Here is a 22,781-nt window from a genome sequence, read left to right as displayed (position 1 = left end):
CAGTTCACGGCTCTCTCTCTCTCTCCTTCAGGCTCTTTTTCTCTCTCTGCCTCTCGCTCTCTCTCTCTCTCTCATTTTACATTTTAGTCATTTAGCAGACTTACAGTTAGTGAGTGCATAAATTTTTTTTCTCATACTGGCCCCCCGTGGGAATCGAACCCACAACCCTGGCGTTGCAAGCGCCATGCTCTACCTTTCCTCCTCAAGGAAACCAATGTCTAACACTTCAGTGCAGATTGTCTTTGTCTCTGTCAACCTGCTCTCATTAAAGGTAATAGTTAGGCAGAGAGAGAGAGAACTGTCACTGTCCCAGACTCAGTGAGGATAGCCTTGTTATTGAGAAAGGCCGCCGTAGGCAGACCTGGCTCTCAAGAGAAGACAGGCTATGTGCACACTGCCCACTTAATGAGGTGGAAACTGAGCTCCACTTCCTAACCTCTTGCCAAATGTATGACCATATTAGAGACACATATTTCCCTCAGATTACCCAGACCCACAAAGAATTAGAAAACAAACCCAATTTTGGGTGAAAAACCACAGTGTGCCATCACAGCAGCAAGATTTGTTACCTGTTGTCACAAGAAAAGGGCAACCAGTGAAGAACAAACACCATTGTAAATACAACCCATTTTTATGTTTATTTTCCCTTTTGTACATTAATTTCCCCATAATATGACATTTGGTTATTGTTTATTTCACTTTTGTTTATTATCTAGTTCACTTGCTTTGGCAATGTAAACCGCCCTGTAAACATATGTTTCCCATGCCAATTGAAATTGAAATTAAATTGAGAGAGGGGGGGGGGGTTAGAGAGAGAGAGAGAGCGAAAGTGAAAGCGAGAGGCAGAGAGAGAGAGAGAGAGAGAGAGGGAGAGAGAGAGAGAGACAGAGAGACAGAGAGAAAGAGGGCATCCCCCTCTGTGTTCAAGTTCTACATTTAGCCTGGTCCACAGAGGAAATCAATAGCCACTTCACACCATAGAGGAAAAGGCTAGTCCATCTCTCTGCCCCAGAGGAGAGGATGGTTAAACCCAGGTTACTGTATCACTGTATCTCTCTCCTCCTCTCATATGAGGTTATGGATAACAGCAAGCCTTTTCTTTTAAAACAACCCATCTGTCATAATACCACAGATAGTAACTACTGTTCTCTGGTCACATGACATTTTGTTCACTGCTATTTTTTTGGAGAATATTCTAGTTCTATTCTTGTCACAGCATCACTCACATTGTGAGAAAAGTACAGACTGTACAGGCCTTATACATGTCTCTTCCATTTTTAGCCTGAAAGAAAATATTCAAACCTACTTAAAATGCCAAAGGCTGAGGAGAGATTTATCAGGTGCATTCACTGCCTTAATCTTCTCAATGGTCACATTTAGGAGAACAAATACAAGCAGTGTTTCAGGCAGCACCTGTTGTGAGAATCATGACAGCGTTCACTGTACCTGTTCACACTATGGGAACCGGTGGCCACTAGAAGTGTGAGTCCCAAATGGCACCCTATTCCCAATATAGTGCTCTGGTCAAAAGTAGTGCACTATACATAGAATAGGGTGCCATTTGGGACGCCTCCTAAGCTTTCCTCACTCGTGCGGCACATGTAAAACCCATAAAATGTCAAACCCAAGTCCCTTAAAATGCCTGGTCAGAGTTGAGCCCTACCAGAACAAGTCTCCATTAGCCCAGTTATCCATTAACAACATGCCTTCCCTGTTATAGTGTTCACTGATAATGTGAAACATATTGCCTTCCCTCCACTTGGTGGTGGCGGTGCAGCCAGTTTTTCATTGCCACCGTATATACACCATCCAACCAACCCCTCTGTGTGGTGCGGAGGGCGGGCAGGCGGTGTCGTTCATGATTATAAATAGAAACATAAAAGCAAGTGCCGCAATCCTGGGCTCTGACAACCCCACACCCTCTCCACCACCACTACCACCCTCACTGGCTGCCATGGTAACGTTGGCAGGCGGCGGCAGGCAGAACAGTATGTTGTCTCCTTGTCTCATCCTTCCTATCCTAGCTACAGTTGCTATGTGACACTGCGGCTGGGGTAGGCTACCATCATCCTATTTAGACTGTTACCGGTATGTAAGCCTAGAGTTGATACAAGGGGAGAAAAAAAAACTTCAACACGTTCACACATCATGCCACAAACACCTATCTGGGGGAAAAAAAATAGAATTTATTGTATTGTAACCTGTATCTTGTCTTGAGAAAGGCTACATGGATGGAATCAAAGATACATTCACCATATTTCTTTACCCTGCCAGTTTCTGTTTTTTTTACTTGATACTAGGGGTTTTCTCATTTCTTTGTCACATTCAGAGAGAAGAGAGCAAAGGGGACTCCCCCAAGGCTGTACTTCATCTCTCTCCCTCCCCCCTCCCCCCTTTCTCTCTGTCTCTCTGTCTCTCTGTCTCTCTGTGTCTCTGTCTCTCTGTGCTCTGTGTCTCTGTGTCTCTGTGTCTCTGTGTCTCTGTGTCTCTGTGTCTCTGTGTCTCTGTGTCTCTGTGTCTCTGTGTCTCTGTGTCTCTCTGTCTCTCTGTCTCTCTGTCTCTCTGTCTCTCTGTCTCTCTGTCTCTCTGTCTCTCTGTCTCTCTGTCTCTCTGTCTCTCTGTCTCTCTGTCTCTGCTCTGCTCTCTCTCTCTCGTCTCTCTCTCTCTCTCTCTCTCTCTCTCTCTCTCTCTCTCTCTCTCTCTCTCTCTCTCTCTCTCTCTCTCTCTCTCTCTCTCTCTCTCTCTCTCTCTTGTCTCTGTGTTCTAAAAACAGCTCATTTTAAATAACAGAGGAGCTCCTGTCGGAGACACAGCCTTCCTCTAGTGACAAGAAATATTCATCTTAGTTTGTAAGTACTTGACAAAAGTCTATTTTGTAGCTGCACCAGAGGCGCAGCGGTGAACCTGTGAACCAATGAAAGGGCTGCTTATGGCAGAGAGTAAGTCAGACAGACAGAGAGGGCCCTGGCGGTACGGCGCTGCTGCTTCTCTAATGGTATTAAATATAGCCTGAAAAACACCTGCTGGCTGGCTGAGGGAGAACCCAGCACTGTGATGTCTAATTCATTTAATATTTAATTCTCTACCCTCACTGTGACGGGCATTAAGACGCTCCACTTTGATCTGGAGGATCTAGCTGAGGCTCCATCAGAATCATACAGCACAGCTCTGTGACTCCATCAGAATCATACACACAGCGCTGTGACTACATCAGAATCATACAGCACAGCTCTGTGACTCCATCAGAATCATACAGCACAGCGCTGTGACTCCACCAGAATCATACAGCACAGTGCTGTGACTCCATCACAATCATACAGCACAGCTCCTTGACTCCATCAGAATCATACAGCACAGCTCTGTGACTCCACCAGAATCATACAGCACAGCTCTGTGACTCCACCAGATTCATACAGCACAGCTCTGTGACTCCACCAGAATCCTACAGTACAGCTCTGTGACTCCATCAAAATCATACAGCACAGCTCTGTCACTCCACCAGAATCATACAGCACAGCTCTGTGACTCCACCAGAATCATACAGCACAGCGCTGTGACTCCCAACCTAACGAGGCTCCATCAGAATCATAGAGCACAGCACAGCGATGTGACTCCCCTCCCTTACAGAAAAAAACATATGTTTTCACATTAACTTCACATTAGATCACATGTGATCACATGAAAACGTGTTTTTGGAACACTTCACATATGTTCACATGTGAAATTCATGTTGTTGTTTTTCTCAGAAGGGTCCGAGCTCTAAGAGGTGAGGAATAAGGACACATTTGACAGCACCAGAGGAGTTGAAATGACCCCATTATTCCCTATGTAGTGCACTACTTTTGACCAGAGCCATATGGACCCTGTTCAAAAGTAGTGCACTATATTCTGTATATAGATAATATGGTACCGTTTGGGACGGAGACACTCAGAAGAGCCTCCTGTTGGGCCTGTTTGTCTGTTCTCCATTTGGGACGGAGACACTCAGAAGAGCCTCCTGTTGGGCCTGTTTGTCTGTTCTCCATTTGGGACGGAGACACTCAGAAGAGCCTCCTGTTGGGCCTGTTTGTCTGTTCTCCATTTGGCTACGGTCTTATGACTCTGCGTGACAGAGAGTGCATGTATGGTTATGAAATATAATGTCACATCGCTCTGTCTGAAGGATGAGGATACAAGGTTTACTCTCCACTGCAGATTCTTCACTGTGCAAAATTGTAGTGGTTTCAAATTGAAAAGGTAAGTAACCCCAGCCACCTTCAAAATGTAAGTAACGTCCATTTAGAAAGTTAACATGACCAAAGTTACAGTTATAGTTATATTATAAGACGCAACTTAACATTTTAAGTCTTTTATAAGTTGAAACACTCAAGGTTTTTTCAAACTAGGCCTTCAAACGTGGAAGTATGATTTATACTTCTTGTCAACATAAAGCCGTCTGTTGTTTAGGTCAAGTGCAGACACTGCACAGAGACACAGCACCCTGATAAACAGAACAGATAGCAAAGACGGCAGATCTTTATCACCATGTCTGGTTTTAATTAACCAGCGTCATACACCCACATTAAAATAGACCAATGTCTATCTGATTATATCTGTGGCTACCCTTCTTATATCTGTGGCTACCTACGACTAAGTTTAGGATCCAGAAATGACTATGTCAAATGTTATACGTGCAACTGAAACTGAAATCTGCTGTTATTGCACTGCAAATACCAGTCAAGGCAAAGGAGGAGAACACGGAAGCAGCAGTAACTATGGCTAAATATAACATATTTTCTGAGCTGCCTGGGTCTTAATATAGACAATGTGTGAAAGACTGTCACGCTTGTCAGGCTGTCTGCTTAATTTAACACAGAGTTGTTTTTTTAAGCTAATCGCCCTGAAGGAGCACAGAATCAACCTCTTTGGCTTTTTGAAGAAGATACAATAAGCTGTTGCTGCTAGACATTCATTCACCTGCAGCTTCCTTGAGCGAAAGAAGCGATGGGGCCCTCCTCATTGGTGGAGAGGTGTCACTAGGCGCCGACGGCAGGGCGGGCGGGTAAACAAGAGATTTATGAATGACAGGACCCATTTGTTTTTAGCACCAGGGAGAGACAAGCAGCACCCTGCCTCATGCCCAAATTCTTCCCCTCCGAGGGCCCTGCCAACGGGGGATAGGGTGACTCATAACCAGTGGCTACACTCCCACTGCACCGGCCTCCTCTCTGACACCACAGGCCAACACCACCACCACACAGCTCTGTGACCGACTGTCCTCAACGTGTTTATTTCTATAACAGATCTGTCTCTCATTAGCCCCCATGGTGGTTAGAGTGACGATCACAGTCTTAATTTGAGACGTTGGGATGGCGATGGCAGGTGGCTGCTTCCCAAATGGCACCCCATTTCCTATATAGTGCACTACTTTTGACCAGAGTCCATAGGGAATAGAGTGCCATGTGGGACGCAGCCATGTGTCTGTTTTTACCTTGAGGAGTCACATTAGCAGGCTTCACCCACCACACAGCAGAGAGACTGGTGGAACTGTTCCATGTTGTGACGTCTGTGATGTGAGATATGTTTTCTTGGATCTCTTCCCATCATCTATCTGTCTAATAATAATAATACTAGTCTGGAAGATGGTGCCCATGTTAGATCCTACAGCTACATACCATAGGAGGTGTCTTGCATAATTTGCAGTCAATGGATAGGCTATAAGGTCAGTTTCCCAGACACAGATGAAGCCTAGTCCTGGACTAAAAAACATTCTCAATGGAGACTCTTCATTGACATACACTACATGACCAAAAGTATGTGGACACGTGCTCCTCGAACATCTCATTCCAAAATCATGGGCATTAATATGGAGTTGGTCCCCCCTTTGCTGCTATAACAGCCTCCACTCTTCTGGGAAGTCTTTCCACTAGATGTTGGAACATTGCTGCGGGGACTCGCTTCCATTCAGCCACAAGAGTATTAGTGAAGTCGGGCACTGATGTTGGGCGATTAGGCCTAGCTCGCAGTCGGCCTTCCAATTCATCCCAAAGGCGTTAGATGGGGTTGAAGTCAGGGCTCTGTGCAGGCCAGTCAAGTTCTTCCACACCGATCTCGACAAACCATTTCTGTATGGACCTCACTTTGTGCACAGGGGCTGGTAGCGTTCTCCTGGCATCCGTCAAACCCAGATTCGTCCACCGGACTGCCAGATGGTGAAGCGTGATTCATCACTCCAGAGAACACGTTTCCACTGCTCCAGAGTCCAATGGCTGCAAGCTTTACACCACTCCAGCTGATGCTTGGCATTGCGCATGTTGATGAGCTTCATGAAAACCCATTTCATGAAGCTCCCGACGAACAGTTATTGTGCTGACGTTGCTTCCAGAGGCAGTTTGGAACTCGGTAATGAGTGTTGCAACCGGGGACAGATGATTTTTACGCGCTACGCGCTTCAGCACTCAGCGGACCCGTTCTGTGAGCTTGTGTGGCCTACCACTTCGCGGCTGAGCCGTTGTTGCTCCTAGACCTTTCCACTTCACAATAACAGCACTTACAGTTGACCAGGGCAGCTCTAGCAGGGCAGAAATTTGACAAACTGACTTGTTGGAAAGGTGGCATCCTATGACGGTGCCACGTTGAAAGTCACTGAGCTCTTTAGTAAGTCCATTCTACTGCCAATGTTTGTCTATGGAGATTGCATGGCTGTGTGCTCGATTTTATACACCTGTCAGCAACGGGTGTGGCTGAAATAGCCAAATCCACTAATTTGAAGGGGTATCCACATACTTTTGTATATATAGTGTAGTCTTAATTAGTCAGTGTCCGAGAAACTGGCCCATACTCTTTAATGTATCATTTTGAATGGAGATGAGACTGTGGCCAACACTATGACACTATCCCCACTAGGTTAATTAACAAGTATTGGGTTATTCATCTTTCCGATGGCACTTTGCTTGACTGCTTACTCATAGCAGCCCTTTGTGAAGACCATAATAATATTATAGAGCTCTGTGAAGACCATAATAATATTATAGAGCTCTGTGAAGACCATTATAATATTATAGAGCTCTGTGAAGACCATAATAATATTATAGAGCTCTGTGAAGACCATTATAATATTATAGAGCTCCTGTCCAAATAAATCCATGCCAGGAAAGGGTTAGTAAGTACTAAACTCTGTTCTCAGTCTAAATGATAATAAGCCAATGATTGCTTTTACAGCATTTTCCATTATCCTGTTGCCAGTCAAGGGAACCATATAAACTATGATATCACTTAAAATGATTAACTACAGATGTAGGATCTTAATTTGACCAGTATTGTCATAGTAAAATAATCCTGCAGCAACAGGATTTTAACGTTTTGTTGCTTGATCGATGGTTAGGCTATTAGCTGGACAAAAGTAGGCTACATACAAAGTGCAATACTGTTAATATAACAGTGTGTTAGTGAGGGTTTTCAGTGAAATTATGTAAATGCTCATCTGCATTTCCTGCGGCGCAGGAAAATTCTCAGCAACAAAATAGTGATCAAATTAAAGATTCTACATCTGTTCTGACTCTGACAGACACATACGTTAAAAGACAGCAACAAACAACAGACCAATAATAATAATAATAATAATAATATAACACTTACAGTCAGTGAATCCAACAATCCAAAATTATCTGAATATAAGTGAAAAGACAGCAACAAACTAGAAATTAGATCACGACAACTGACACTTAACCATAAATACAGTGCAATATAGTCAATCTAACAATCCCAAATTATTTCAACAATACTTTTGCCTGCTTTCCAAAAACATTCTGACATTCAACCAAGCTTTTAGAGCCCTTTCAAACTGCATTTTGGCCTTGTATTATTAGAAACTGGGAGATGCAGAAGATGTTTCAGGGCAGAAATAGCCTGATGCTTGGGTCTGCTATGTGGTGCTGGATCTCTCATTAAGTGCCTTGTTATTTTGAGCAGCTGGCATGTCTAAAGCAGGAAACAGACCTTTATTTTTAAGTCTCAGGCAGTCAGGCTCGTCCTTGCAGCTCAACCAGAGCTGTGGCTTGCAGGCTATCTTCTATAGCTAACAAAGAGAGCCGAGCCGCTGCCATGCAGTGCCACAATCTGCACCACTCAAACCCCCGGCCATTCACCACAGAGTTTAATGTGTCTATGTCCTTAAAGGGATACTTCTGGATTTTGGCAATGAGGCCCTTTTTCTACTTCCCCGGAGTCATATGAACTCGGGATACCATTTTTATGTCTCTGTGTCCAGTATGAAGGAAGTTAGCGGTAGTCTCGCGAGCCAATGCTAACTAACATTTGTACAATGACTGGAAGTCTATGGGTGTCTGCTAGCATACTAGTTAGCAATTGCGCTAGCGCTAGTTAGCAACTCCCTTCAAACCGCACGCAGAGACATAAAAATGGTATCCATGAGTTCATATGACTCTGGGGAAGTAGATAAAGGGCCTCATTGCCAAAATCCCGAAGTATCCCTTTAATGTACTGAAACTATCCAACCATGGGGCACTGCTTAATATGGTCTATAGGGCACTGCACCCTCCCAAAATCATTACCATTCTGTAATGTACAGTAACATGGCAACACAACAAAGATAATGAACATAACGGTGGCAGACAGAGAGAGAACTGTACTTTTCACTTTACTACAGCCCCAGAATGCCATGCAAAGTCTGTCTTTTCCTTGTACAGGCCCAACCATCAACAGAGCTTCACATGCCTCCCGAGTGGCGCAGCGGTCTAAGTCCGTACGGGAGTTGCAGTGATGGGGGACAAGACTGTAACTACAAATTGGGGGAGAAAAACTGGTAAAAAGTACACAAACAAAAATAAAAATAAAAACAAAATAAAACTGAGCTTCACATGATTCAGAACCTCTGATAACCCATTGTGTATTAGAAATTACGCAACATCAAAAACACCTGTTCCTCTAATATTATGTTCCTCTAAATTTCATAAAATTTGTATCAAATTATTATTGTTATTAGGGTGAAGAAATAGCTGGCATATTGTACACAATAATTGTTTGATACCAACACTATCACTATTTCTAAAACAAGCCATATAAAGTTGGTTGCAATTTCAATTTAATCCTCCAGAAACGACAGAACAAATAATGCAACAAATATTGTGGTTAAACTCAAATATACTAATTGATAAAAAAAAACATTATTTTTTTGAAAAAATGTTTAAAAAAGGTATAATCTTTGTAAATGATATCATAGGTAGGACTGGTGGAGTTATGTCGCACATGCAGCTAACAAAAACATTTGGAAATGTCTGCTCTACCCAAAATTACAACCAAATAATTGCAGCATTACCGCAAAAATGGAAGAGGAAAGTGGAAGGGGGAAAAAGTAAGGAACTTGTCTGTCGGCCCTGCATTAAATAACATAATTGGTTAAAGAAAATTGTGATAAATAAAAAAGTATATCAGTTTAATTTAAGGACCAAAGGATTGACAGCTGTCCCATATAGATTGCAAAATAGTTGGGAAGAGATTTTTGACGTACCGATTCCATGGCATAGTGTTTATGAACTGATACGGAAAACGACGCCGGATTCAAAACTTAGAATTTTTCAATTTAGATTATTATACACAATTCTTGCTACCAGTAGAATGTTATTTATATGGGGGATACAATCTTCCCAGCTCTGCAGATTTTGCTGCGAAGAGACAGAATCATTAGATCATATGTTTTGGTACTGTCCATTTGTAGCTTGTTTTTGGTCACAGGTCGAGGAATGGCTGAAGGATTGCAATATTTACCTGGAGCTAACCCTGCAAATAGCACTACTGGGTGATCTGAAAAGTCATAGTCAATCGATCAATAATATAATAATACTTTTAGCAAAAATGTTTATTTTCAATTTACAATCTGTAGAAACAATGAGAATAGAAGGGTTCATAACTTTTGTAAAACATCACAGCACAGTTGAAAAATATATGGCAAATAGAAATCCAATATGGATGGTGTTAAGAGATAGATGGGTGGTGTTGAATGGAGTTGAAGGATGGGACTAATAACAACTAACAACAACTAATAACAACAAGATAACTAATGTAAAGCATACTGTGTCCATAATAAGTATATAGGTTATAGGTTGAGAGCTTTTGTGAAAGAGCAACGTTAGAAAGATATGGCATATAGAAGCAAACTGGATAGACATCATGAAAATGATTGGAGAGGTTGAGGGTAGAGGAAGTTCAGGAGTAAAAACAAACAAAATATAATTATTGTAAAATTGACTGTGTCCATAACATGTACAGTTGAAGTCGGACGTTTACATACACTTAGGTTGGAGTCATTAAAACTCGTTTTTCAACCACTCCACAAATGTCTTGTTAACAAACTATAGTTTTGGCAAGTCAGTTAGGACATCTATTTTGTGCATGACACAAGTAATTATTCCAACAATTGTTTACAGACAGATTATTTCACTTATAATTCACTGTATCACAATTCCAGTGGGTCAGAAGTTTACATACACTAAGTTGACTGTGTCTTTAAACAATTTGGAAAATTCCAGAAAATGATGTCATGGCTTTAGAAGCTACTGATAGGCTAATTGACATCATTTGAGTCAATTGGAGGTGTACCTGTGGATGTATTTCAAGGCCTACCTTCAACCTCAGTGCCTCTTTGCTTGGCATCATGGGAAAATCTAAAGAAATCAGCCAAGACCTCAGAAAAATTATTGTAGACCTCCACAAGTCTGGTTCATCCTTGGGAGCAATTTCCAAATGCCTGAAGGTACCACGTTCATCGTACAAACAATAGTACGCGAGTATAAACACCATGGGACCACGCAGCCGTCATACCGCTCAGGAAGGAGACGTGTTCTGTCTCCTAGAGATGAACGTACTTTGGTGCGTATGAAAAATGTATGCACTCACTAACTGTAAGTCGCTCTGGATAAGAGTGTCTGCTAAATGACTAAAATGTAAATGTAAAAATGAGTGAAAAGTGCAAATCAATCCCAGAACAGCAGCAAAGGACCTTGAGAAGATGCTGGGGGAAACAGGTACAAAAGTATCTATATCCACAGTAAAACGAGTCCTATATTGACATAACCTGAAAGGCCGCTAAGCAAGGAAGAAGCCACTGCTCCAAAACCGCCATAAAAAAGCCAGAATACGGTGTGCAACTGCACATGGGGACAAAGATTGTACTTTTCTGAGAAATGTCCTCTGGTCTGATAAAACAAAAATAGAACTGTTTGGCCATAATGACCATCGTTATGTTTGGAGGAAAAAGGGGGACCTTGCAAGCCGAAGAACACCATCCCAACCGTGAAGCACGGGGGTGGCAGCATCATGCTGTGGGGGTGCTTTGCTGCTGGAGGGACTGGTGCACTTCACAAAATAGATGGCATCATGAGGAAGGAAAATTATGTGGATATATTGAAGCAACATCTCAAAACATCAGTCAGGAAGTTAAAGCTTGGTCGCAAATGGGTCTTCCAAATGGACAATGACCCCAAGCATACTTCCAAAGCTGTGGCAAAATGGCTTAAGGACAACAAAGTCAAGGTATTGGAGTGGCCATCACAAAGCCCTGACCTCAATCCTATGGAAAATATGTGGGCAGAACTGAAGAAGCGTGTGCGAGCAATGAGGCCTACAAACCTGACTCAGTTACACCAGCTCTGTCAGGAGGAGTGGGCCAAAATTCACCCAACTTATTGTGGGAAGCTTGTGGAAGGCTACCCAAAACGTTTGACCCAAGTTAAACAATTTAAAGGCAATGCTACCAAATACTAATTGAGTGTATGTAAACTTCTGACCCACTGGGAATGTGATGAAAGAAATAAAAGCTGAAATAAATCATTCTCTCTACAATTATTCTGACATTTCACATTCTTAAAATAAAGTGGTGATCCTAACTGACCTAAAACAGGGAATTTTTACTAGGATTAAATGTCAGGAATTGTGAAAAACTGAGTTTAAATGTATTTGGTTAAGGTGTATTGAAACTTCCGACTTCAACTGTATATATATATTTGCAAGAAAAAAAACATATGGGGGATTGGAAGTGATGCAGAGATTACATTGATGGAAGTTACAATCTATCTGCAATATTAAAGCTGATCTACCCCCTAAAAAAAAAAAAAAAAAGACTACGCTTATAGATGATTTACTTTCAAACCGCATATTTGGAACGTTCAACTATTGTTTAACAGTTGAAGAGAAACACACTGTTACATACAGTATTTGTAATGCAGAAGAGATACAAAGTAACTGTAATGCAATATAAACATCTAAACATCTTTGTTGAGCACTGTGTGATTCAAATGAATATAACGGTAGAGAGAGTAGCAGACAAACCGGAGGCCATGGTCACAGGAGGACTGTATAAAAACACTGTTTGTCTTTTGTTATTCTCAACAATCCCACTTCCTGACATTACATTGTGTTAACTAATTAGTCATTTTCTCTTTTTCAAAGAGCCTTTGTGTCTGAGCACTTTGTTTTGGTCACTTTAGAATGCTTTGATGTCACTGCTACCTGCGTCATCTCATTAAAATCACAAAGAGATGTTGTCTTCCTCCCTCAGTATTAATTGAGCTTCTTCAACATGAAAGCCGGAGAGATGAGAGAGTTATTAAGTTAAGTGTGAATTTATGAAGAGCTCTGTTGGACAGAAACCTTTATGAATGTAGGTCCTCCAGATAGTGGCAAGGACAGCTTCATCACCATTGACTGTGATTATTAACCCACTCATAACACACCATTTTAGATGGTTTCAGATGTTATGTCTACCATGTGTACTCTCAGGCTAAGCAAATTAATGTACAGTTGAAGTCGGAAGTTTACATACACGTTAGCCAAATACATTTAAACTCAGTTTTTCACAATTCCTGACATTTAATCCTAGTAAAAATTCCCTGTCTTAGGTCAGTTAGGATCACCACTTTATTTTAAGAATGTGAAATGTCAGAATAATTGTAGAGAGAATGATTTATTTCAGCTTTTATTTCTTTCATCACATTCCCAGTGGGTCAGAAGTTTACATACACTCAATTAGTATTTGGTAGTATTGCCTTTAAATGGTTTAACTTGGGTCAAACGTTTCGGGTAGCCTTCCACAAGCTTCCCACAATAAGTTGGGTGACATTTGGCCCATTCCTCCTGACAGAGCTGGTGTAACTGAGTCAGGTTTGTAGGCCTCCTTGCTCGCACACGCTTTTTCAGTTCTGCCCACAAATGTTCTATAGGACTGAGGTCAGGGCTTTGTGATGGCCACTCCAATACCTTGACTTTGTTGTCCTTAAGCCATTTTGCCACAACTTTGGAAGTATGCTTGGGGTCATTGTCCATTTGGAAGACCCATTTGCGACCAAGCTTTAACTTCTTGACTGATGTCTTGAGATGTTGCTTCAATATATCCACATAATTTTCCTTCCTCATGATGCCATCTATTTTGTGAAGTGCACCAGTCCCTCCTGCAGCAAAGCACCCCCACAGCATGATGCTGCCACCCCCGTGCTTCACGGTTGGGATGGTGTTCTTCGGCTTGCAAGCCTTCCCCTTTTTCCTCCAAACATAACGATGGTCATTATGGCCAAACAGTTCTATTTTTGTTTCATCAGACCAGAGGACATTTCTCAGAAAAGTACAATCTTTGTCCCCATGTGCAGTTGCACACCGTAGTCTGGCTTTTCTACGGCGGTTTTGGAGCAGTGGCTTCTTCCTTGCTGAGCGGCCTTTCAGGTTATGTCGATATAGGACTCGTTTTACTGTGGATATAGATACTTTTGTATCTGTTTCCTCCAGCATCTTCACAAGGTCCTTTGCTGTTGTTCTGGGATTGATTTGCACTTTCCGCACCAAAGTACGTTCATCTCTAGGAGACAGAACGTGTCTCCTTCCTGAGCGGTATGATGGCTGCGTGGTCCCATGGTGTTTATACTTGCATACTATTGTTTGTACAGATGAACATGGTACCTTCAGGTGTTTGGAAATTGCTCCCAAGGATGAACCAGACTTGTGGAGGTCTACAATTGTTTTTCTGAGGTCTTGGCTGATTTTCCCATGATGTCAAGCAAAGAGGCACTGCATTTGAAGGTAGGCCTTGAAATACATCCACATGTACACCTCCAATTGACTAAAATGATGTCAATTAGCCTATCAGAAGCTTCTAAAGCCATGACATCATTTTCTGGAATTGTCCAAGCTGTTTAAAGGCACAGTCAACTTAGTGTTTGTAAACTTCTGAACCACTGGAATTGTGATACAGTGAATTATAAGTGAAATAATCTGTCTGTAAACAATTGTTGGAAAAATTACTTGTGTCATGCACAAAGTAGATGTCCTAACCAACCTGCCAAAACTATAGTTTGTTAACAAGAAATTTGTGGAGTGGTTGAAAAACAAGTTTTAATGACTCCAACCTAAGTGTATGTAAACTTCCGACTTCAACTGTATGTGTATGTGTATGTGTATCTTCCTGCTTTTAATGAGCTTCACTAGGTCAAATTCCTAACAACTTCGGTTGGTACAGTATGGCAATAAAGTATTAAATCTTGAATGCTAAACTGTTTACCCTGTCTCCATGGTCTTAGTCCAACAGAACAGACCTGTGTGCTGTGCAGCAGTCACCATGGTGCCTCCCCGCCTCCCATGCAGCCCTCATAAAAGGCATGTGACAAGGGTATTTTTAGAACCCAAAATAGAATCGTCAACAAGTGATACCAGAATAAGAGACAGACACAAACACACACACTAAATAGGTAAATTACAGAATCTTCTAAATATATCTCTCCTTCCAAAGCAGTGTTATATCAGGGGCGTGCTGCTGGCTGCTGAGATGGACTGATAACGACGGCAAGGTGCCTAGTCTTAGCTGGCTAATGCCATAAGCCCAAAATAACACACCTAAGAATAGCTGACCCACAGAATAAGAAGCAAGAAGCCTGAATTTCAGGCACTTAAAATATCTTGTTGTTTGGCAGATAATGTTCTGGAAGAAGAAGAAGAAGAAGAAGAAGAAGAAGAAGAAGAAGAAGAAGAAGAAGAAGAAGAAGAAGAAGAAGAAGAAGAAGAAGAAGAAGAAGAAGAAGAAGAAGAAGAAGAAGAAGAAGAAGAAGAAGAAGAAGAAGAAGAAGAAGAAGAAGAAGAAGAAGAAGTGAAATGCATGGCTTGAAGGAAAGAGAAAAGCTGTTGTTGGGATTGACCTGGTGGTCTATTGACAGAGCAGAGGAGCTAGAATGTGTCATGCTACAGCCTTATTCACACGTCTCCTCTTGTTCTGCTGACTACCATGGATCATGTACTACACTACCTTTCAGCTTGTCTACAGGACAGAATAGAACAGAATAGAACAGAATAGAATAGAATAGAACAGAACAGAACAGAACAGAACAGAACAGAATAGAATAGAATAGAATAGAACAGAATAGAACAGAATAGAACAGAATAGAATAGAATAGAACAGAATAGAATAGAACAGAATAGAACAGAATATAACAGAATAGAATAGAATAGAATAGAATAGAATAGAATAGAATATAATAGAACACAGCAGAATAGAACAGAACAGAATAGAACAGAATAGAACAGAACAGAATAGAATATAATAGAACACAGCAGAATAGAACAGAATAGAATAGAACAGAATAGAATAGAACAGAATAGAACAGAATAGAACGGAATAGAATAGAATAGAATAGAATAGAACAGAACACAGCAGAATAGAACAGAATAGAACAGAGCAGAATAGAACAGAATAGAACAGAACAGAATGAATAGAACAGAATATAATAGAGTAGAATAACAATTCAGTTGTGGCAAATGTGCTTAATGAGTAGAGATGTGTTTGTCCTGTAGTTAATGAGTAGAGATGTGTTTGTCCTGTAGTTAATGAAGTAGAGATGTGTTTGTTCTGTGGTTAATGAAGTAGAGATGTGTTTGTTCTGTGGTTAATGAAGTAGAGATGTGTTTGTCCTGTAGTTAATGAAGTAGAGATGTGTTTGTTCTGTGGTTAATGAGTAGAGATGTGTTTGTTCTGTGGTTAATGAAGTAGAGATGTGTTTGTTCTGTGGTTAATGAAGTATATTTGTTTGTTCTGTGGTTAATGAAGTAGAGATGTGTTTGTTCTGTGGTTAATGAAGTAGAGATTTGTTTGTTCTCTGGTTAATTAAGTAGAGATGTGTTTGTTCTGTGGTTAATGAAGTAGAGATGTGTTTGTTCTGTGGTTAATGAAGTAAAGATGTTTGTTCTGTGGTTAATGAAGTAGAGATGTTTGTTCTTTAGTTAATGAAGTATAGATGTGTTTGTTCTGTAGTTAATGAAGTATAGATGTGTTTGTCCTGTGGTTAATGAAGTAGAGATGTTTGTTATGTAGTTAATGAAGTAGAGATGTGTTTGTCCTGTAGTTAATGAAGTAGAGATGTGTTTGTTCTGTGGTTAATGAAGTAGAGATGTTTGTTCTGTGGTTAATGAAGTAGATATGTGTTTGTTCTGTGGTTAATGAAGTAGAGATGTGTTTGTTCTGTGGTTAATGAAGTAGAGATGTGTTTGTTCTGTGGTTAATGAAGTAGAGATGTGTTTGTTCTGTAGTTAATGAAGTAGAGATGTGTTTGTTCTGTGGTTAATGAAGTAGAGATGTGTTTGTTCTGTGGTTAATAAGTAGAGATGTGTTTGTTCTGTGGTTAATGAGTAGAGATGTGTTTGTTCTGTGGTTAATGAAGTAGAGATGTGTTTGTCCTGTAGTTAATGAAGTATAGATGTGTTTGTTCTGTAGTTAATGAAGTAGAGATGTGTTTGTCCTGTGGTTAATGAAGTAGAGATGTTTGTTCTGTAGTTAATGAAGTAGAGATGTGTTTGTTCTGTGGTTAATGAGTAGAGATGTGTTTGTCATGTAGTTAATGAAGTAGAGATGTGTTTGTTCTGTGGTTAATGAAGTAAAGATGTTTGTTCTGTGGTTAATGAAGTAGATATGTGTTTGTCCTGTAGTTAATGAAGTAGAGATGTGTTTGTTCTGTAGTTAATGAAGTATAGATGTGTTTGTTCTGTAGTTAATGAAGTAGAGATGTGTTTGTCCTGTGGTTAATGAAGTAGAGATGTTTGTTCTGTAGTTAATGAAGTAGAGATGTGTTTGTCCTGTAGTTAATGAAGTAGAGATGTTTTTGTTCTGTGGTTAATGAAGTATATATGTTTGTTCTGTAGTTAATGAAGTAGAGATATGTTTGTCCTGTAGTTAATGAAGTAGAGATTTGTTTGTTCTCTGGTTAATGAAGTAGATATGTGTTTGTTCTGTGGTTAATGAGGTAGAGATGTTTGTTCTGTAGTTAATGAAGTAGAGATGTGTTTGTTCTGTGGTTAATGAAGTAGATATATGTTTGTTCTGTGGTTAATGAAGTAGAGATGTGTTTGTTCTGTGGTTAATGAAGTAGAGATGTGTTTGTTCTGTGGTTAATGAGTAGAGATGTGTTTGTTCTGTGGTTAATGAGTAGATATGTGTTTGTTCTGTGGTTAATGAAGTAGAGATGTGTTTGTCCTGTAGTTAATGAAGTATATATGTGTTTGTTCTGTAGTTAATGAAGTAGAGATGTGTTTGTCCTGTGGTTAATGAAGTAGAGATGTTTGTTCTGTAGTTAATGAAGTAGAGATGTGTTTGTTCTGTGGTTAATGAGTAGAGATGTGTTTGTCATGTAGTTAATGAAGTAGAGATGTGTTTGTTCTGTGGTTAATGAAGTAAATATGTTTGTTCTGTGGTTAATGAAGTAGAGATGTGTTTGTCCTGTAGTTAATGAAGTATATATGTGTTTGTTCTGTAGTTAATGAAGTAGAGATGTGTTTGTCCTGTGGTTAATGAAGTAGAGATGTTTGTTCTGTAGTTAATGAAGTAGAGATGTGTTTGTTCTGTGGTTAATGAGTAGAGATGTGTTTGTCATGTAGTTAATGAAGTAGAGATGTGTTTGTTCTGTGGTTAATGAAGTAAATATGTTTGTTCTGTAGTTAATGAAGTAGAGATGTGTTTGTCCTGTGGTTAATGAAGTAGATGTTTGTTCTGTCGTTAATGAAGTAGAGATGTGTTTGTCCTGTAGTTAATGAATTAGAGATGTGTTTGTTCTGTGGTTAATGAAGTATATATGTTTGTTCTGTAGTTAATGAAGTAGAGATAAGTTTGTCCTGTAGTTAATGAAGTAGAGATGTGTTTGTTCTGTGGTTAATGAAGTAGAGATGTGTTTGTTCTGTGGTTAATGGAGTAGAGATGTGTTTGTTCTGTGGTTAATGAAGTAGAGATGTGTTTGTTCTGTGGTTAATGAAGTAGAGATGTGTTTGTCCTGTAGTTAATGAAGTAGAGATGTGTTTGTTCTGTGGTTAATGAGTAGAGATGTGTTTGTCCTGTAGTTAATTAAGTAGAGATGTGTTTGTTCTGTGGTTAATGAAGTAGATATATTTGTTCTGTGGTTAATGAAGTAGAGATGTGTTTGTCCTGTAGTTAATGAAGTAGAGATGTGTTTGTTCTGTGGTTAATGAAGTAGAGATGTGTTTGTTCTGTGGTTAATGAAGTCCAGGCTCTGTCGTAGCCGGCCGCAACCGGGAGCCCCATGGGGCGGCACACAATTGGCCCAGCGTCGTCCAGGGTAGGGGAGGGAATGGCCGGCAGGGATGTAGCTCAGTTGGTTGTGGGTTTGATTCCCACGGGGGGCCAGAATGAAAAATACAAATAAAATAATGTATGCACTCACTAACTGTAAGTCGCTCTGGATAAGAGCGTCTGCTAAATGACTAAAATGTAAATGTAAATGTAAGTAGAGATGTTTGTTCTGTAGTTAATGAAGTAGAGATGTGTTTGTCCTGTAGTTAATGAAGTAGAGATTTGTTTGTTCTCTGGTTAATGAAGTAGATATGTGTTTGTTCTGTGGTTAATGAGGTAGAGATGTTTGTTCTGTAGTTAATGAAGTAGAGATATGTTTGTCCTGTGGTTAATGAGGTAGAGATGTTTGTTCTGTAGTTAATGAAGTAGAGATGTGTTTGTTCTGTGGTTAATGAAGTAGATATATGTTTGTTCTGTGGTTAATGAAGTAGAGATGTGTTTGTTCTGTGGTTAATGAAGTAGAGATGTGTTTTTTTACATTTTACATTTTTACATTTTAGTCATTTAGCAGACGCTCTTATCCAGAGCGACTTACAGTTAGTGAGTGCATAATTTTTTTTAATTGGCCCCCCGTGGGAATCGAACCCACAACCCAGGCGTTGCAAACGCCATGCTCTGCCAACTGAGCTACATCCCTGCCGGCCATTCCCTCCACTACCCTGGACGACGCTGGGCCAATTGTGCGCCGCCCCATGGGTCTCCCGGTCGAGGCCGGCTACGACAGAGCATGGATTCTAACCAGGATCTCTAGTGGCACAGCTAGCACTGCGATGCAGTGCCTTAGACCACTGCGTCACTCGGTTAATGAAGTAGAGATGTGTTTTTTTCTGTGGTTAATGTAATATACTGGTGGTTGAATATAGTTATGCACCAGTATAATGGTATGAGGAGAAAAACACTGAGTTTACAGAAACAAACTATAAGAGTCAATGCATGTCCACAGAGCATGTGGTATCCTTGGTGATCAATGTGAGGATGTGTGAAATTAATCATTCAAGCATTTATCTCTGATATTCACAAGTTATTGAGAAATCAATAGCCATAATAATAATTTCCTGTATACCACTCTCTGCCTACAATACGCAGTACATGACTCAATCTGTGTATTGTCATAACAATGCTGCCCACCAAAACTCCTGACATTTACTGTATGTGTGTGTGCTTTCCCATAATACAATGCTGGTCCAACAGCCCTAGATCCATTAGATGACAAGAGCCAAGTGAATTTTCTGAACTACCACAAGTCCAAAAGGCAGAGAATAGCAGAGTGACTCACACTGAGTGGATACCATAAACCGACATTACTCAGAATGATGTCAGATTCGTTTGAACCCTGAGATTCATTTCTCAGGTCAGAAATAGAATGTCATTGTGTTTGGTAAACATCCACAGAGACACAGAGATAACCTTTTGATGTTCATTCCCCTTTGCCTTGTACTGTTTGTATTTTTACCATGGTATTTCCTGTTACTGTTATACCTCAAAAGTGAAGACTGACGTGGAAACCTCCCTATCCAAACACAACATCCCTTTCATGTTGTTATGCCATTTCATTTCAGTGCTATTAATATGCACCAGAGCACAGTTAAAAATCCAAACAGTGCATTCAGTCCATATCCACACAATAATAAAACTATGAGTATTTACAAACACTCACTATACAGACAGTTTTATACATGTTTGTTTTACTCCACTCAGACACAAGCAAACTGAGAAACAATGACAGTAAACGAATACAAGGAGGAACTGCCCATCCATAAGCACTGCACATTGTAAAACCATGCAGTATAATATCACACATGTAAATACCTGGATACAGAAAGCAGTGCCTGATCATAACGCGTTGCTGTGCTGGGAAGTTTGGAGCCCTCCTTTCACAGAGGCAGATAGATAGAGACCGACTGGGAGAGACCAGAGAGTTGAGAGAATGAAACAGAGGGAGAGGGAGGTAGGGAGAGAGAGAGAGAGAGAGAGAGAGAGAGAGAGAGAGAGAGAGAGGGGAAAAGAGTGCAAAAGAAATCTAGAGGAAACTGAGAAAGACAGGCTATCCCTTTAGGAGCAGAGAGGGAGCATGGTGGGTCTGGTCACCTGAGTTGACGTTGTGCATCTTGTGCTGGTCCAAGAGTCGCTGGTGGCCAACGAGCCTGTCTGTTGTGGTGGAGAAATTTGACTCGCTCTCGTAAATCGTCTGCAGCATACTCCACTCAGCGCTCAGGTCACATCGCTAGCCCTGCTCTTCCTGTCCCCAAAGAGCCAACCCTCTCGCAGCCGCGCACTCAGGGGAACGACCACGACAGCGTACAGCAACAGAAACAGCTCTCCTCCTTTTCCTCTGAGGAAACTCTCTCTCTCGCTGTGCTGAAACGCAATATAATAACCACACCACACACTCCCTCTGTGAGGCTTTCCCCACTATACTGTGACTACACAGCACAATAAAACACAGAGCTTCAGTCAAGAAGTCCCTGTTCAGACAGAGAGAAGATGACTGCCAGTCTGATTATCTTCTCTTGCTGTAACACTGAGCTACTACCCTGCTCTTATTTCCTCTGATCTCTCTCTCTCTCTCTCTCTCTCTCTCTCTCTCTCTCTCTCTCTCTCTCTCTCTCTCTCTCTCTCTCTCTCTCTCTCTCTCTCTCTCTCTCTCTCTCTCTCTCTCTCTCTCTCTCTCTCTCTCTCTCTCTCTCTCTCTCTCTCTCTCTCTCTCTCTCTCTCTCTCTCTCTCTCTCTCTCTCTCTCTCTCTCTCTCTCTCTCTCTCTCTCTCTCTCTCGTCTGTCTTTCTCCTGCTCTCTGTACCTCTCTCAGTAATGTCTGAGCGGTGAGAGTGAACCTGAATGTGGGATTCAGCCTTCCAGTTGGGGAGTGTACTAGTCAGAGCTGAGCTAAGCCGTGTGCTGTTTACCTGTCAACCTCTCACAGAAAAGTAATGCTTAAGCCGGAGAGGGTGCAAGCTTAAATTGCTTGTGAATTAACAACAGCGTGGCCCATAGGTGACAGAAATAGAACAATGGCCGGCCCTGGCTATATATAGGAGGGCCGAGGAGAGGGGATTGGAGCAGCATTGATGCGTTTAAAAATACCTCCACCAAACACAGCTGTCTCTTCTACAGCTCTACAGCTAGATTCCTGCCAGAAGGCATGTCTCCTGACTGACTCCCTCCCTCCCTCTCTCCCAGAGCAGAGCCCAGACGAGCTGCAGATGGAGGCTCACTCTGCTTGATTCCTCTCTCTTCCCCCTCTCTCTCTCACTTGCTCTTTTCTCTCACTATCTCTCACTCTTTCTCTCATTTCAACTCTATTTCTCACTCTCTCACTCTCTCCTTTCTCTCTCCCTCTATTTATCTCGCTCTCTATCTCTCCACCCTCTCTCAACTGGGATTCATTATTTCTCTCTTACAAGATTCATCCTTATATCCCTTTCTCCACAATATACTGTCCAAATCAAATATATTTCCTCATCCGTACAAGGTCTTGTAACTGTTGTTTTTCTTTTATGGTAGTTTATGGTGCCTGTGATATTCTATCTTGTGAGAACATAATTTATATTCTTATTGGCAGCCCGTTGGTTATTAGATCACGCTCAAGATGATTTGGTAGTCATTGAGAGTAACAAAACAGAACCATTTTCTGAATGTTAAACAAACACATGTATTATATAACTAACTGTGTCAACCCTCCCAGACCACCCTGACCCAACCACCTGACCAAGTGGAATAGTAACTATTATCTCAGAGTGTAGGAGAGAGAGAGAGAGAGAGAGCAGGGTTCAGTGTGCATCCAGGACACTACAGATGTAGGATCTTCATTTGAGGCAGTTTGCTACAGCGGGAAAATAATCCTGCAGCAACAAGAAATGTGAATTATTATGTGGATTGTAATGAATGGACATTTTTTGTAGGTGTTGATACATTTTTCATTAAGGCAAATCAAATCTTACATTTTGAAGTGGAAATTACAAACTTTAGAAGCCTTTTTAAACCTTGAATACACTACAAGTTTGCATTTCCTGCTGTGCAGGAAAAATCTCAGTAAGAAAATAGTAATCAAATTAAGATCCTACGTCTGTACTGCTCTTGAGGAAGCATGTCCTAAGCCAGCCAATTGTGTGAAGAAGCATGCCCTGAGCCAGCCAATCGTGTGAGGAAGCATGCCCTGAGCCAGCCAATCATGTGAGGT

General features: G+C 41.0%; 1 protein-coding gene across 5 annotated transcripts in view; it reads right to left on the bottom strand.

Moving 5' to 3' along the window:
* The window catches only part of LOC121555536 (histone deacetylase 9-B), a 50,753-nt gene extending 29,552 nt beyond the window's left edge, over positions 1-21,201 (bottom strand). For 4 of the 5 annotated variants that reach the window (XM_041869370.2, XM_041869371.2, XM_041869372.2 and 1 more), the window contains exon 1: positions 20,693-21,201. In XM_041869370.2, the coding sequence (XP_041725304.1) occupies positions 20,693-20,801 (109 nt within the window). In that variant the 5' untranslated portion in view covers positions 20,802-21,201. Of the gene's footprint in view, positions 1-20,413; positions 20,506-20,692 lie in introns of all 5 variants that reach the window. The other variant, XM_041869374.2, reaches the window with a different exon arrangement.
* Positions 21,202-22,781: the final 1,580 nt, after the last annotated feature.

Source organism: Coregonus clupeaformis, unplaced genomic scaffold (assembly GCF_020615455.1).
Source record: "Coregonus clupeaformis isolate EN_2021a unplaced genomic scaffold, ASM2061545v1 scaf0049, whole genome shotgun sequence".
NCBI classification, from domain to species: Eukaryota; Metazoa; Chordata; class Actinopteri; order Salmoniformes; family Salmonidae; genus Coregonus; species Coregonus clupeaformis.
Note: the sequence above shows the minus strand (reverse complement) of the source record. Positions and strands in the feature narration are given on the sequence as shown.